The sequence below is a fragment of the Opisthorchis viverrini genome (genome assembly GCF_000715545.1).
Source record: "Opisthorchis viverrini unplaced genomic scaffold opera_v5_21, whole genome shotgun sequence".
Taxonomy (NCBI): domain Eukaryota; kingdom Metazoa; phylum Platyhelminthes; class Trematoda; order Opisthorchiida; family Opisthorchiidae; genus Opisthorchis; species Opisthorchis viverrini.
This window is the reverse complement of record NW_008751677.1, coordinates 2,153,322-2,169,016: the sequence shown is the minus strand read 5'-3', so window position 1 is coordinate 2,169,016 and position 15,695 is coordinate 2,153,322. Positions and strand designations below refer to the sequence as shown.

The 15,695-nt window shown below is 44.9% G+C and overlaps 1 protein-coding gene across 1 annotated transcript; it reads right to left on the bottom strand.

Moving 5' to 3' along the window:
- Nucleotides 1–13,885: 13,885 nt before the first annotated feature.
- T265_01911 (hypothetical protein) lies at nucleotides 13,886–14,883 on the bottom strand (the record flags this gene model as incomplete). Its single annotated transcript, XM_009166037.1, has 5 exons — nucleotides 13,886–14,032; nucleotides 14,424–14,519; nucleotides 14,552–14,631; nucleotides 14,663–14,795; nucleotides 14,842–14,883. 5 exons carry the CDS (start codon nucleotides 14,881–14,883, stop codon nucleotides 13,886–13,888), a joined length of 498 nt encoding a protein of 165 aa, XP_009164301.1.
- Between the last annotated feature and the right edge of the window lie 812 nt (nucleotides 14,884–15,695).

The window sequence follows — 15,695 nt, the reverse complement described above, 5'->3', positions numbered from 1 at the left end:
CATTTACCAACTAATTTCAGCCCAGCAATCCTCAGACTTCATTAGTTTTGTTCTTAACTTCATATGTCTCAGGTAAGCTATCTCATTTTATCCTGTTTTGTTTACAAATAAGTTTATTCAAAGCCAAATGTCTGGTCATGAGAGACCATAACGCAGGAACACCGGTACTTACAAATGACTAATTGTGCATGCACTGTTCCAGACATGACCCCATGAAGGCGCGATATAATTTCATCCACACATCGGCATGAAGTCTTCTTAAACTGAAAACACGATCACTGTCTTTTTTGCCGCGAACGCTCACTTCGCTTTGAAAATAACAGCCTCTTTTACAAAACGTCTCAAATGCATAAATTTCGCAACCTGTTGTTCTAAGTACGCGTCAGTTTTGACAAGACTGGGCTAAGCACTTTGCTGGCTTCTGGAAACGTTCTTAAATAACGGTCTCTAATGGAGCCTATCCTGACTGAAAGTTCCGGTAAGCTTTGAAACATCATCAAATACGCAATAAAAGGACCTGTCAAACAGATGACCACTGGGAGCACACTTCGGAATGTTCGTCTAACAAACAGCGTCCTCAGACTTTTACTAAATCTTTTTTCCGTCTCAACATTTTGGATTAGTTTGTGGAATCCTGGTTCTCTCGGCAAACGGCGGTTTGGTAGGTGTAAACCATGACTGAGACACTGTAAATGATTCCACGGGATAAATTCTCGAAGTTACTTGTGTTGCAACCAGAAACTCGTCTCTTGAGTTTATTTGAAAAGCCGCTAAAGTTAGCAAACTCAAAAAGTTGTTTTGAGATTCAGACTGTCAAAAAATTGAAGGAATGTCCCTTTGTTCGCCCCCTTCCCCATCTCCACAGGCCTGGCTTAAACGTACAAAGGACATGCCGTTTTGCCCCAGTAGTTGGCAGACTTTCGAAAAGTGTTTTCATTTTTCCCACCACACCGCTGTTTGGACTAATGAAGTTCAAATATTATTCGAATGCCCCACTAATTTCAATATCTCTGCATGAACTGTAAGCTTTATGTTAGGGGCCTGTATGGCTTGAAGCATGTCTCTGCACTTTGTCGATGCAAGGTGAACGCCAACAATCTGGAGGGCTGGCAGTGGATTTTCTAAAAATTTAAAAACCAGAAAATCCTTCTGTTAATCCCAATTCAGAAACGTGTTGCTTTAGAGGAATCATTGAGAACTTTTGGTATTCGCATCATTGTGACACCAATAGAAACGGTAAATGATTAGGATGAGATGCGATCTGCTTTTCAACCATTGCTTCTGCAGAGTTTTAAGCTCATCTGGATGAGTAAGCTGGTACATACATGCCATGACAAACTTCCGCAATAGGCTGAGTAGTGACCTGTCAACAGATTTAATGGTTAACAAAGTCAGTGAACACTATAAGACTTTGATGGAGACACGATCAACGGAGATTTCATCCGCCCTGTTCTCAGGAAGAGGCTGTCTATTGTCGTAAAACAAGAAATGATGTCCAAATCGTTGAAGTGAATGCTAGGCAGAATATATGATCACCGCATCCACCACGATTTATCAGCAACCACCAAAACTGGTGCTCAAATGAAGCTACCTAGGACGGATTCATTGCCCTTTTTGCACATCTAGTAAATATTAACAAGCTAAATATTTAAATGAACTATGTGAAGGAGACTGTTGGCGTCATTAAGCCTAAGGACTGGTGTAATTTGACCGCAAGTAAAAACTCGTGTGCCATCGGAACCAAAAATCCCGGTCTCCAGTTTTGGTTAGCAGACAGTCAGGTGGGTTAAACAAGCTAAATTGTGCCAAATCATGGGTGTTACGGATACTGTGAGATCCATCAAAACGTTTTCTCAGACCAAAGAAGTAAACTTACTAGAGCTGCACCGAGAGGTAATAATTTAACTGATGGATCTGACAGAATTACGCTGACTCCAACACAACCACACCCAAAAAATAAACTACTGATTTTTATTCATAATGCAACCCAGTTGCAGAACAAGGACCATACTCAGCTAAAAGCATGACTGGGTGCATATGAAACATATTCAAGCGATCTTCGAAGAGGATGCACTCAACATTAACCTCCTTCTCCAACTAAAATACTGCGTGGCCTCAGAGGGTCATCCACCGTCTCTACACGTGTAGATCATATTCTTAGAAGACTAGGACACCACTTAATTCCCCTACTAATTCGCCTTAGACCAGTAACATTCATTAAACTGCAAACTTGCAGCTCAATGGCTTGCTTCCGAATGACCAAAACAAACTGCAGAGCGCTAGCTGGCTGGAACATACACCGATCTAGGTATCCCAAATAACCTCTGCACCAACCTCCAGTGAGTAGCTTGAAACTATTACCTGTAAGAAAATTTTCGGAGACTTCATGGCAATAACACAAAAGCAACCAAAGGTTGACAGCACTGAACCGAAGTTCGGCCCAAACAAGAGATTTATGAAAGTTACAGATGCCTTCAGCAGTTAAACACTAAAGTGGCGGTCAATCGAGAAGCCCTGTGTGCTAACAGCTGACACTTAATTTGGTTGTCACCTGCTCGCCAGTAGTGACTAGGGCCTACTGTTTATTGTCGACTGCCCACCAAAACAGTAACCTACCCAAGTTATGCTCTTTCATCATAGACACTCAATTTGGAAGGCGGTGGGTAAATTCGATACGATCGCATGGCCCTGAGTCAAAAATAAATTTAAGATGTCGCCTGCGCTGCAGTCAGCATTTTATTTCAAACTGCATGGCAAAGTAGTCCAAGCAGCAGTCTATAAGCATCAACCCAGAGGTGACAACAGAGTTGCTTGTAATCAATACTCCACCTCGCCGGCCTGGTGTTATGTTTCTAATGAGACAACCAGTGAGAGAAAGGGGCGGCCATATCAGGACAAATATCTATTCGTCTACTGTTCAGGGCTCAGGGTGAGTTCATACAGCATTGACACCAGGTGTTGACTACACGCTCCCAAAGTAAGTTGGCACCAAGTTCGTTATTTCTGCCTCCGTTCTTAACTAGTCTGGGACACATACTTAGTTAATTGCTTAATAGGGATTCTCCGCTCTTCTGGTTTGCTTTCTGACTCGCAACTAAACCAGGCAACTTAAGGATGTTAGTCAGCATAATACATACCACATTCCCGCTCATGCCATTCACCTATGTTACTGGCGTATTGTTCCCAGTCAAGTGGTCTATTTTAGTCACCAACACAAATCACCACCGTCAAAGGATTAATTTTGGTCGTCTATTTTTCCCCTAGCAAACAGTCGCATCCCAAACAGCGTTAAGAACGTGATTAAAACCCTATCAACACACCTATTTGGACTGCTTCTGCTCTATGAGTGGGTTACTGAGTGTGGTTTAATGAGTACTTCCAAAACGGTCCGTCGGTTACAAATGGTGGGCAGGCAACGCTTTCCTATGGGACTGCCGCCAAAATGTTAGAGATTTGTGAGCTGACCCCCTCAGCCTTCACTGTTGGTTTCTGACTCATAAACGAGAATTACCAAAAGCAGTAACCCACTCAACAAAGACTTGGGAAACGAATCCCTAAAGTACAACTACATCATTTTATTCGAATAAAGCCCTATAATGAAAAGGATAAAGAAACGGAGGAGGAAAATGTGTCTAATGCTACCATTAAAGGTGCCAACACCTCCCAACATACACTCCGGCAGTTTGATTGGGAAATGGTTTAACGAATGCCACTGACATCAGTGGGAGCTGTCTTGTAATATCCTCAGTTAAGCGCATCGAAGATTGTCCTGAACTGATCTTTGAGAGTGGCAAGCACCAACAGCACCGTAACGTACACTGCCTTTTGTCAAGCTGGTGTGCCTTCCTCCTAGCTGGTGCCATTCATTTTACTTGACTTTGGCGGAATGTGGTGGCTTCATGGATGTCTCGAATTGTAGCTGCTCATGCGCCATGGTCAGTGGCGAGGTCTTTGCAGATAAAAATCCTGGGTTGGTCCTAGTCTGTTGAACCAGGCTTTCAGCATCGGTCCTAGAAGGATGGATGGAGGTTTTACCTGAGCTTCTTGATGATAGGGATATTTTTTGGGGCGTTTTTAGAGGCAAGAATATTTCTGAAGAGTCCCGTGAGCCAGTGAAGAGTCGGCATTACCTTCAGCCAGGCCATCCAGGAGAATGATTGAACCGTGGTATCTAAACATTCTTCAGTATTCACATCAATCTCTTCAACTCTTCGCCAGATCTTTGGTTGACCTCCCTCAACACAAACTTGGTAAACATAACCAAAGAAGCGAAACTAATGGGAAACAATCAGCCCGTCTATTGGGTATGAACTCTTTAGCTGGAAAAACACGTACATACATTGACATTGCTAATCTAGTGTTACACCGATTTCTAGAAATTCTTCGAAGATGGTGGTGGCCCAATACCACAATATTTTTAACTTCTGCTGGTAGCGAGCAGGCCTCCGGCTCGTATAAGTTCGGCGTACACCATTCGTAAACTCCATTCCTGAAGTAAAGAATAATTGTTCGGCTGCTACACGCTTCGGTACCTAGCTGCCATACCACAAGAAAGAAGCACGAGCAGAGATACCACCAGGCTACTCAAGCCCAGACAAGGGTAGTCGAGATGCCAGAGTTGTGGTCAAACTACCGACCTTCCGGTTAGTAATTTCACACCTTGACCAACGAGCCATAGTTTGTGGACAAACGGATCGCTTAAAACTACAGATATCGTAGGAGGACAAAGGCCGTTCTGAGGGTGATTCCATCCTTAACCAGAGTGATGCAAGTGTTCAGGTAAACAGGCATGTGGGTTCAAGTAAAACATAAGGTTGACGGAAACTCTGGAAGTGTGCCTACCTGATGAGCCCCAAGAAGGGCGAAACCGGTCGTGGGCTGTCGAAGAGTTCCAGCAACCTCGTGAGTAGTTTCCTTTATGAAAGCATGTGAATTAATTCGACTGGCTCGCCTGGAAGCACACAGCCTACGCACGCCACCACCCGGAGCATCTCTCGGGTATGGCGATAGGAATGAAACATACATACAACTGAACCCTTCGTCACAGGATCGAGTGTTCTGTTTATGACGCACAATCTGCAGCCTACAGTGCGGGATTGCATTTGATTGGCAAGTCGATTTACATTGCCTTTATTCATAAAACCCAACCTACAAACACTAACTCAATACCCACCCAGGCCTACAAGCCACTGGAGTTCCGTTATTCGAGTTCATTTGGTGAAAGGCTGACACTTCAATGAAAAAGTTACTCGATTTTAAAAAGAATGCCTAAATTTGTTCAAAGTCGTACACCACAAGCTCCTACAAGAAACGCTTGCCATCTCCCCTATAGAAGTATCGAGACATACAACCACAGATTGCGCTTCCCCTAGTTTTTCCTTACGGATCGCCTTTGCTTAACAGTGTACATCTGTCCTCTCAAAAAGTCATGTTGCCCACCCCAAACCAACGAAGTTTCTTCCTCAAAATGAACAAATGCCTACCATCACCTTAGATAAGACCAAACGGAAGAATCTGCCTTGTTGAGGTCTTATTCTGGTCTTGAGTCAGTATCTTCCCGAATGAGCTTTTAGTTCAATTGGTCTGCAATGACTTGGTGTGCATTTTCTGACCCAAGGCACACTTGATGAAGTCGAAGCTTGATATTTAGAAGTCTGCACGAGTACGGCATGAAGATAATATTGATCTATTGGTTATCATCATCGACAGCGTGCCATAAGTGTTCAACACCTATACTTCACTGCCGTACAATCATGATTTATTTTGAATCCTTATTGTGAAGAAAAGAATAAAGGTGGACGAGGAAGGGACTTAGTGATGGCTTACTACAATCAGTTCGATCCACGCTTCGGGTATGGCGATAGGAATGAAACATACATACAACTGAACCCTTCGTCACAGGATCGAGTGTTCTGTTTATGACGCACAATCTGCAGCCTACAGTGCGGGATTGCATTTGATTGGCAAGTCGATTTACATTGCCTTTATTCATAAAACCCAACCTACAAACACTAACTCAATACCCACCCAGGCCTACAAGCCACTGGAGTTCCGTTATTCGAGTTCATTTGGTGAAAGGCTGACACTTCAATGAAAAAGTTACTCGATTTTAAAAAGAATGCCTAAATTTGTTCAAAGTCGTACACCACAAGCTCCTACAAGAAACGCTTGCCATCTCCCCTATAGAAGTATCGAGACATACAACCACAGATTGCGCTTCCCCTAGTTTTTCCTTACGGATCGCCTTTGCTTAACAGTGTACATCTGTCCTCTCAAAAAGTCATGTTGCCCACCCCAAACCAACGAAGTTTCTTCCTCAAAATGAACAAATGCCTACCATCACCTTAGATAAGACCAAACGGAAGAATCTGCCTTGTTGAGGTCTTATTCTGGTCTTGAGTCAGTATCTTCCCGAATGAGCTTTTAGTTCAATTGGTCTGCAATGACTTGGTGTGCATTTTCTGACCCAAGGCACACTTGATGAAGTCGAAGCTTGATATTTAGAAGTCTGCACGAGTACGGCATGAAGATAATATTGATCTATTGGTTATCATCATCGACAGCGTGCCATAAGTGTTCAACACCTATACTTCACTGCCGTACAATCATGATTTATTTTGAATCCTTATTGTGAAGAAAAGAATAAAGGTGGACGAGGAAGGGACTTAGTGATGGCTTACTACAATCAGTTCGAGGTGTCCACGCTTCAAAACACTCATTCGGGCAATCTGGATAGAAACTGACAAGATCGCCACTGACATCGGTTTGCAGTTATATCTTGCAGCATATCCAGCCAGGCACAGTGAGGATCACCCGGTTCCCATTCTGGACGGCGAGTAACGTAATCTCCTTCATAACCCTCTGCCAAGCCAGGAGTTGGCCAGCTCTCTGCTTACACCACTGAGTTGGGCATGGAAAACAGCACTCTCTTCGGCAAACGGTGGTTCGGCATACGCAACGTATGTCCCAACCAGCGCAGTTTCTGGAGTTGGACACATTCTTCAATGGAAGCACTCGTTGCGCGAGCGAAAAGTCGCTTCCTAACAACCTCTTTACGGATACGCCGACTCCAACCCACACGAGCTATGATTCTGAGACGATTGTCGAACACCTGAAGATGTCTCAGTTCCGCTGCCCGAACAGGCCAAGTCTCACAGCCATACAACAAAACAGCCCACACTGTAGCTTGATACACACGTGTCCTGAGATTCAGGGATGCGCCACCCTGACGCCACAGGTGTCTCAAATTAGCAAACGCAGCCCCAGCCTTGCAGATTCGTGCATTCACCTCACCTGTCACACTAGTCAGAACTAACACAACATCCAAGATACGTAGAACGCTCCAAAACATCCGCTATCCCTCCCTGGATTGTAAGTAGCGTGCTCAGTGACTGCAGGTGCACGAGCATGACCTTACACATTGTAGGTGCAAAGTGCATACCAAAAAACGGGATGACTTTGGTCAGTTCACCCAAGAATACTTGCGCCTTCTCCTCCTCTTCGAACATGAGAACGATGTCGTCTGCATATTCCAGATAAACAAGGTTTTCGTCACGGGCTATTGGAACACCGGGGTTTGGAGACTTTCCAGCGTTCGTGTCAGGTTTTCATCGATAACAAAATTAAACAGGAATGGGGAGAGTGGGTATCCCTGACGGACACCGCTTTGTGTAGAGAAGCTGTTGGAGAGCTCGCCGTTTACTCTCACACGTCCGGAAGTCTGGGAATACAAAGAGATTATGTTCACGAACTTCCGCGGCATTCCTTGNCACGAACTTCCGCGGTATTCCTTGGTGGGCAAGCGTGTCAAGCAGAACATACCGGTCAACCAGGTCAAATGCGCCTTGGAAACCTAGGAACACTAGAATTGTGGGTCGCTTGTACGTATGACGTTGTTCTAGTACCTGACGAAGTTTGAGGATTTGGTCAACGCAACCCCTACCAGGCCGGAATCACGCTGGCTGCTCAGTGCCTCACGAGCCACCGTAAGATGAAGAAGCACAATTGACGATAACAGTCTCGTTACGACCGGTATCAAGCTGATCTCCTATGGTTGCCACACTCACTACGAGCCCCTTTCTTGAAAATGGGCACTATCACTAACTCTCCCCACTTGTCTGGGGCAGACTCATTTGCTCAAATGCAAGCAAACAGATCAGACAAGCGCTGACTGAGGACTTCATCCCCATCTTTGAACAACGTGAGAGGTCATCCAGATCAGAAGCTCGGTGGGGCTTAGGAGAACATATGTAGTCGTAAACCTCTGAGGCCGTAGGCAGTTCGATTGGCTATCACCTAACCAGAATGAATATGTCCTGATGGTCCGTTCGGTGCTAGGCTATTAGTATTTCTATTCGTAGTAGCAACGCAAGCGTTCGGTTCCAAACCCCGTCTCTTTATGAAATGTTTCCAACTGGTCACAACCATCCCTTCAAATGGCACTAAATTTCGTCCCTCTAACCGTTAACCACTTCAGGAATAGGTCGTTCAGCTGTAAAACCCTTCCGACACGCTGCCATGCTATCCGAAGGAAGCACGAGGGCTGTGATACTGCTATGTCGCCCAAGTCTAGACAGGGGAAGTCGAGAGGCAGGGGTCAAGTTAAGAAAAGCCTTCTTTCTGATTTGTGAACTCTAGGTCACCAGTACCAACAACATAAACATACACATGAAAACTGACCACTTGGACTATACAAGCATAGCAACATCAATCCTAAAAGTCTCTTACTGCTTGAGTCTGAGCTTTTATCGCCTTAGCGACCCAGCTCATTCATCGGCTTCCGCCCCTCTTTGTCTGTGGTCTGACGATTAATCTAGGTAGTTTCACTTTGGGCTGCGCGAAACCAAGCCTTGAAGGACAGTTGGCATTTGTTCTGTAGGTGCTGTCGGTGCTACTCGCCTTCCAGGATGGGGACCGCGTGATCCTCACCGTGCCTGGTTGGAGACACTACAAGATATGGCTGCCAACCGATGTCAGTGGCGTTCTTGTTGTCAGTTTCTGTCCAGATTGCCTGAATGAATGTCTGGAGGTGTAGGCACCTCGGAATGATTGTGTTAAGCTAGCACTAAGTCCCTTCCCCGTCCACCTTTATTCTTTTCTTTACAATAAGGCTTTCAAATAAGTCATGGTTGTACGGCAGTGAAGCATCGGTGTTGAACACTGTCATGCTGTCGATGATGATGATGTAGTTGCAAGCACCCCTTTTTACCATCCATTCACGCTACGGATTCACTTCCTTATAGACCACTGTCGTCCTATCTAAAGTAACAGGGAAAGTCGTTAAAGCCATGGCTAAATTGGTGTTAAAATCTAAAAAAAAGTCGGCTGAAAGTGAGTCAAATAAATCGAATGAAAAATACATAAGCAAAGTCACTGTGTTCGGTGTACAAAATTGTCCGTGTTATACAACTTTGACAGGTGCACAACAGCCACACGGGTTTCGATCAGTGCTCAAAATGAACAGGCTTTAGGCATATGCTTGTCCCATCCGGCAATGCACGACACGATTCACTTGCGTTTTGAAAGACCAATACCGAGTCCGATAGCAGTGAGAGCTGCAACACCCAAAACGGCCCCGCTGATGGCCGCTATGCCAGTGATGCCATCTAAAAAATAAGAGAAAACATCAAAGCCTAACTCACTAGCAATTTTGTTCAGCCTAAGCAGACGAATCGTTGCAAAGTCGAATAATGTAAGACAATGACTATGCACAAAATTAGTGTACGAAAAATTTTCATCGACGATGAGTCGGATCATCAAGAATTCTGGTATGGTCCACAATTACATTACACAATCAAGATCACCTCGGTATGCCAAAAGTGGTCTCCTATGGGAGATCCGCAGCCAATATGTAATATTTCAAAAGGTCAACCAAAATTGATCTTTTTGAAGTTTTCTCTCTCGCGTGTGGATCCTTCGCAGTTTTATTCGTCCGCAGTAACAGTCGGTGTTTCATGAAGGTAACGATGACTTCAGTTGCGTGAGCTTGAGGGAAAAATACTTATATCACAACGAAGACGTAATGGCAGTAGTCCTGGAAACCCCAGCAAACGTGCGTAAACCCCCATTCCGGAAAGGCAAAAACTGACAAGGCATTGACCTCACCAACTAGCTAGGGATACGACGGTGGTGCTTGGTGACCCACAGTATGGTTCAAATTCACATTTAGGTACCACGGTAATTTAGATTTGAAATTTTTCTCTTGTTTACTCATGACCAGGACGGTACAGTGTCACTCCAAAACAACAGTTTGTAACACGATATATTACAGTAAGCTTTGTATCGAAATGAAATAATGCCCAAATTAATGCGGCGAACGAAATCGAAGCATTAAGGAAGCCTTACAACCATGAGTACAGTATCTAATACGAGTTGATTGATTCATATTTTTCTAACACTACGATTCAGCAAGACACATTTCTATGTAGGATACTAGGCGCTGCACTGGGATTTTTACCAAAGGCGAAAGAACCTTTGCCTGGTTGGGACCGCGTGATCCTCACCGTGCCTGGTTGGAGACACTACAAGATATGGCTGCCAACCGATGTCANAGCAAACGTGCGTAAACCCCCATTCCGGAAAGGCAAAAACTGACAAGGCATTGACCTCACCAACTAGCTAGGGATACGACGGTGGTGCTTGGTGACCCACAGTATGGTTCAAATTCACATTTAGGTACCACGGTAATTTAGATTTGAAATTTTTCTCTTGTTTACTCATGACCAGGACGGTACAGTGTCACTCCAAAACAACAGTTTGTAACACGATATATTACAGTAAGCTTTGTATCGAAATGAAATAATGCCCAAATTAATGCGGCGAACGAAATCGAAGCATTAAGGAAGCCTTACAACCATGAGTACAGTATCTAATACGAGTTGATTGATTCATATTTTTCTAACACTACGATTCAGCAAGACACATTTCTATGTAGGATACTAGGCGCTGCACTGGGATTTTTACCAAAGGCGAAAGAACCTTAGCTTTGAAATTCCTCTCTTGTTTACTCATGACCAGGACGGTACAGTGTCATTCCAAAACAACAGTTTGTAATACGATATATTACAGTAAGCTTTGCATCGAAATGAAATAATGCCCAAATCAATGCGGCCCATGAAATCGGAGCATTAAGGAAGCCTTACAACCATGAGTACAGTATCTAATACGAGTTGATTGATTCACATTTTTCTAACACTACGATTCAGCACGACACATTTCTATGTAGGATACACTGATGTCATGCTGTCGTTGATGATGATGATGACTGGTTGTTCCATTAGATCTTGTTGGGTTAAGCGATTCCTCGTCCTCCTCACTTATGCCCTTCCGTTCGGCTCAATTTCGTGAGGTGGATTTGGAGCATCCAAAGCATCTCCACTCCGATTGCCCCTCCGAAAATTAGCCGGGAAGGCGATCACCAGCCTGATGGTCATAGATGCCAACTATCCATCATTAAACTGCAAATCAAGTATAATAGGTAGAAATGCTGACATTTCTTAGCCAAATAGCAATCCTTTTAACAGTCAGTCAGCCAACCAGTTTATCAGCTCACAAACTGCACTGAAATGCAGTGATTCCAACTTTTATTGCTTTGTACACCGAAAATGAGGGGAACAAGGGAAACAGAGCCACGCGATGGAGGTTATGGTCCCATCAGTTTATTGACGTCAAAAGGTTATGTTAGTCCAGTGTGGAAAGGATTTAGAACTACGTAGTGAAGGCTATAGCTCTGATGCAAGACCGTTGTTGGCCGCGTGACTCAGCTAAATCTTATAAGCAGCCGGAAATAGGAAGTAAGTTTCAGGCTACTTAATCAGCGTTTTCTGAAGTCAGGTAAATTATGTTTTGCGGTCATCATCATCAGCTGTAAAAACTGCGTGCTTGTTGTACATTGTTTATAGCTGTCAATTTCGTCTGCCGATGATTTGGGGGATGAGGTAGATCGTTGCACACCGGGTGTGCTAGTTGATAAAATTGATGCGCAAGCAGAGGGTTGTCACTGGGGTTTTAATTTGGAAGACCGAAAGGAGAACTACGTACTGAAGATAATCGCTTGGATACATGAGACCAGTGAGGGCGTGACCGGACCATGTCTGACATGACAGGAGACACTACAAGATATGGCTGCCAACCGATGTCAGTGGCGTTCTTGTTGTCAGTTTCTGTCCAGATTGCCTGAGTGAATGCCTGGAGGTGTAGGCACCTCGGAATGATTGTGTCAAGCTAGCACTAAGTCCCTTCCCTGTCCACCTTTACTCTTTTCTTTACAATAAGGCTTTCAAATAAATCATGGCTGTACGGCAGTGAAGCATCAGTGTTGAACACTGATGCCATGCTGTCGATGATGATGGCGATGATGCATGTCTGACAGTGTCTCCGGCCCGTCACGAAAAGACTAGAAACTAACAAGGTGTGATGATTTGTGTATTGCCACGACCAACTGAGCTATCCTAAGGCGTTTTCACGCGACACTCAGTCTCTCGTACCATGTTGGTCAGTGGTTAGAGGTCTGGTGAACAGTCTTCTGATGTTCCAGATTGGGCGACTTGTTCCGCAAAAAGTGAAGTGCACTTGCGTTTACCGCCGAACACCGCAGCCTTATGGTCCAGGACCCTAATCGTCCTCCTGTCAAGGTGAGCGCTCCCTGATAGTATCCCAAAAGGCGTACAACCATGAATTTAGAAACACAGGTAAAATCATGCCACATCAGCCGGGTCGCCTCACTTTCTGCATACATCAGGGCGAGTAAGCGAAAACAGGCTACTTCTGACGCCTCCCTTCTCTCTTTTCACGTGCTTTTCCTTCCTGCTCTTCCAAACTCATTATTAACTCTATCCATCTAGTCCCAACAGTTAGAACTGATGACTCCGTTCGTCCTGCATCGGTTTCGCAGCAAATATCTGCACGTCATCCGGCACCAACATTCTCAGTTATCTCGAAATCAATATTGAAGCCTCGAAACTCAGTCTACCTGGCTGACTTCAATGTCCACACTTTGAAACAAGCAGAATAAACTACTCTTGCTCTGACATTGGACTCGCTTGATGTTGATGTGCGTTGTGGATAAGAAACAAGAATTCAAAATATATGCACGGCGGTTTGGATACCTACCTCATCACTCTCCACTCGCTTCCGGCTAGACATCTCTGGCTATCCAGAGGCTGCTGCGACAGCATGTGCAGGGGTTGGTATCGTCCTGATCACACTGATGTTGCGGATCAATAACTGACTGCCGGTCGTTTTGGAACACATCACTCAGCTGTAACACCCTTCTGGTGCCTTGCTGCCATGCCACCCGAAGTAAGCACCAGGGCTGCCCAAGCCTAGACAGAGGGAAGTCGAGAGGCAGAGGTCGGGTTCGAACCAGAAACCTTCCGGTCAAAAAATTCGCGCTATAACCACTTGGGCCATCTCGCCCATTTGCATTAGAGTTCCTCAAGGCTCGTTTTGAGACCACTGCTGTTTCCGATCTACGTCAACGACCTTCTAGACATTCTTTCAGGTCCCTGTTTACCCCTTCCAGAAGGCTTGAAATCCCGATGTTCAAATGCCAGTGCCCTCCAAATGGATGTAGATGCAACAAAGCAGTGGTCCTTGGACTAGTACCTTCCTCTTAATGACGAATAGCGCGTCCATATGTCATTTGGAGGGGAAGGGGAGGTGAGAAGGGACCAGATGATATAACGAGGACAGGTGCCAAAAAGGATTTGGGTACCTGGTTCTCTACAAACATGTCCTTTTCACTGCACTGCGAGAAATTGGTTCAGAAGACATTCGCCGTTCTACGGATCATTTGGCGCACCTTCCCCCCTATTACTAGCATGGACCTCCAAATACTCCATGGAGCCTAGGTCAGACCGCTTCTCGAATATGCCAACCAAGTTATCTACTCAGGACGCGAGACGTAATCCTCACTGAACGTGTCCAACGAGCTGCTACGAAAACGGTTGTCGGCCTCAAATTCGTGTACTATGAAACGCGTCTCGCGATGTTTGACCTCTTTCCTCCGAAATATCGTCGCCTCCCAGGACACCTAATTTTTACCTATGCTTCGTCTGAACAAAGGATTTTCACCGTTCATCCAGATGACACACGGTAAGGACATGGAGGGATTTCTAAGCTCAGAGTGCACACTTTCATACGGCAAAAAGTTTTCTCGTTTCGAGTACTTGTTGCGTGGAATAGCCTCCACACTACATCTCGTACCCAGCTCAAAGCACTATTAGACGCTTTTTTAAGCGTATCCCGGCGCCGGAAGCCTACTGACCCGCGCCGAGAACCTAAAGAGCAGTGCTACCCCCCCTTTTGCTTGTCTTTTAGGTAAGCAGCAGCTGCTGAACGACAAGAACAAAACCACCCTGGAAATTTGGGCGATCCTGTGTCAGTTTGTGAATCCGTGAACCACTAAACTTGCCTCTGCGAACGCGTCGGTGTATTTCCTCCTTGAGCTGTTGTGTTTGATGGTTCTGCGGTTGCACTTTCAGGATATTATCACAGCATTCAAGTGCACGTTCATAATCCTGAACACTGGATTAGAAAATCTTACACTTACTGGGAGTTTTGTGTGTGCAATAGCCAGGTAAAATAAACAGTCCCTACGAAATCCATCGTCCCTAGTGGACTTGAACAAATCTAAAGCAAGTCAGAAGGCACTTCAAGATACCTTCCAGAAGGAAGATGGCTGTTTTCATATTTTGTTTTGAAGAAGTACGCAAAAGATCCAAGGCATAAGAAAACTGATGATTTTCTGTCAACTGTCCTGCACCTTTAGCTTTCAGGAAAGAGTTTCTGGAATTCTGGAATTTCGACCGGTAATATGACCCGAAACTAAGGAAAACACACCATTATGGACGACTCAGGAAGATTAGAATCAAGGAACTCCATAGTGTCGACAACCGACGAGTTTCGCGGGCTTTTCAGTCCACCAATATGGATATTTGAACTTTAAACTCCTGGATCCACGGATTGATACATAGGATCGAGACTTCCGCCCAAGTTTCCCGAGTCGGTTTTGTTCTTGTTGTTCAGTGGCTGTAGTTCACCTGAAGGCGCAAGGGAAAAAGGTGTGGCACTGCTGTCTGTAGTGTCTGTAATCCGTTGTCACATTTACCATTCTTCCTGAACTTGAACCACACTTTGTAACTGTCGTTCACATTGTATCATGACGTTTGTTTTAATGTTACGAATACACAATTTTCCGGCGCGACCTGCTGACTTCTTGCTGAACGACTGTATTTACGCCCCGTTGAACCGTTTGTTGACCGTCGAACCAGTGGGACTAAATCTCTGTGTTTGTGTCAACTGTTGAACGTCACAATAAATCCCTGTGGCACTTTTTAGCCGTGAATAATTTTCCTACCGTGGAATATATCACTCACACGGAAACATCTGCAGGAAACCTCGACGAGTGAATATTTTCCTTTCACAGCCAGTTACTGCATTTGGATCGGTGTAGTGGACTACACGGATTCACGGATTGATACACAGGATCGAGGCTTTTGCCCAAGTCTCCCGGGTCGGTTTTGTTCTTGTCGGTCAGTGGCTGTCGTTCACCTGAAAGGCACAAGTGAAAAAAGGGTGTAGCACTGCTCTTTATGTTCTCAGCGCGGGGCAGTATCCTCGCCAGCGCGAAAATTCGCATAAACAAATGTCTAATAGTGCTTTAAATTGGGTTCGAGAAGGAGCGTGCACAACCG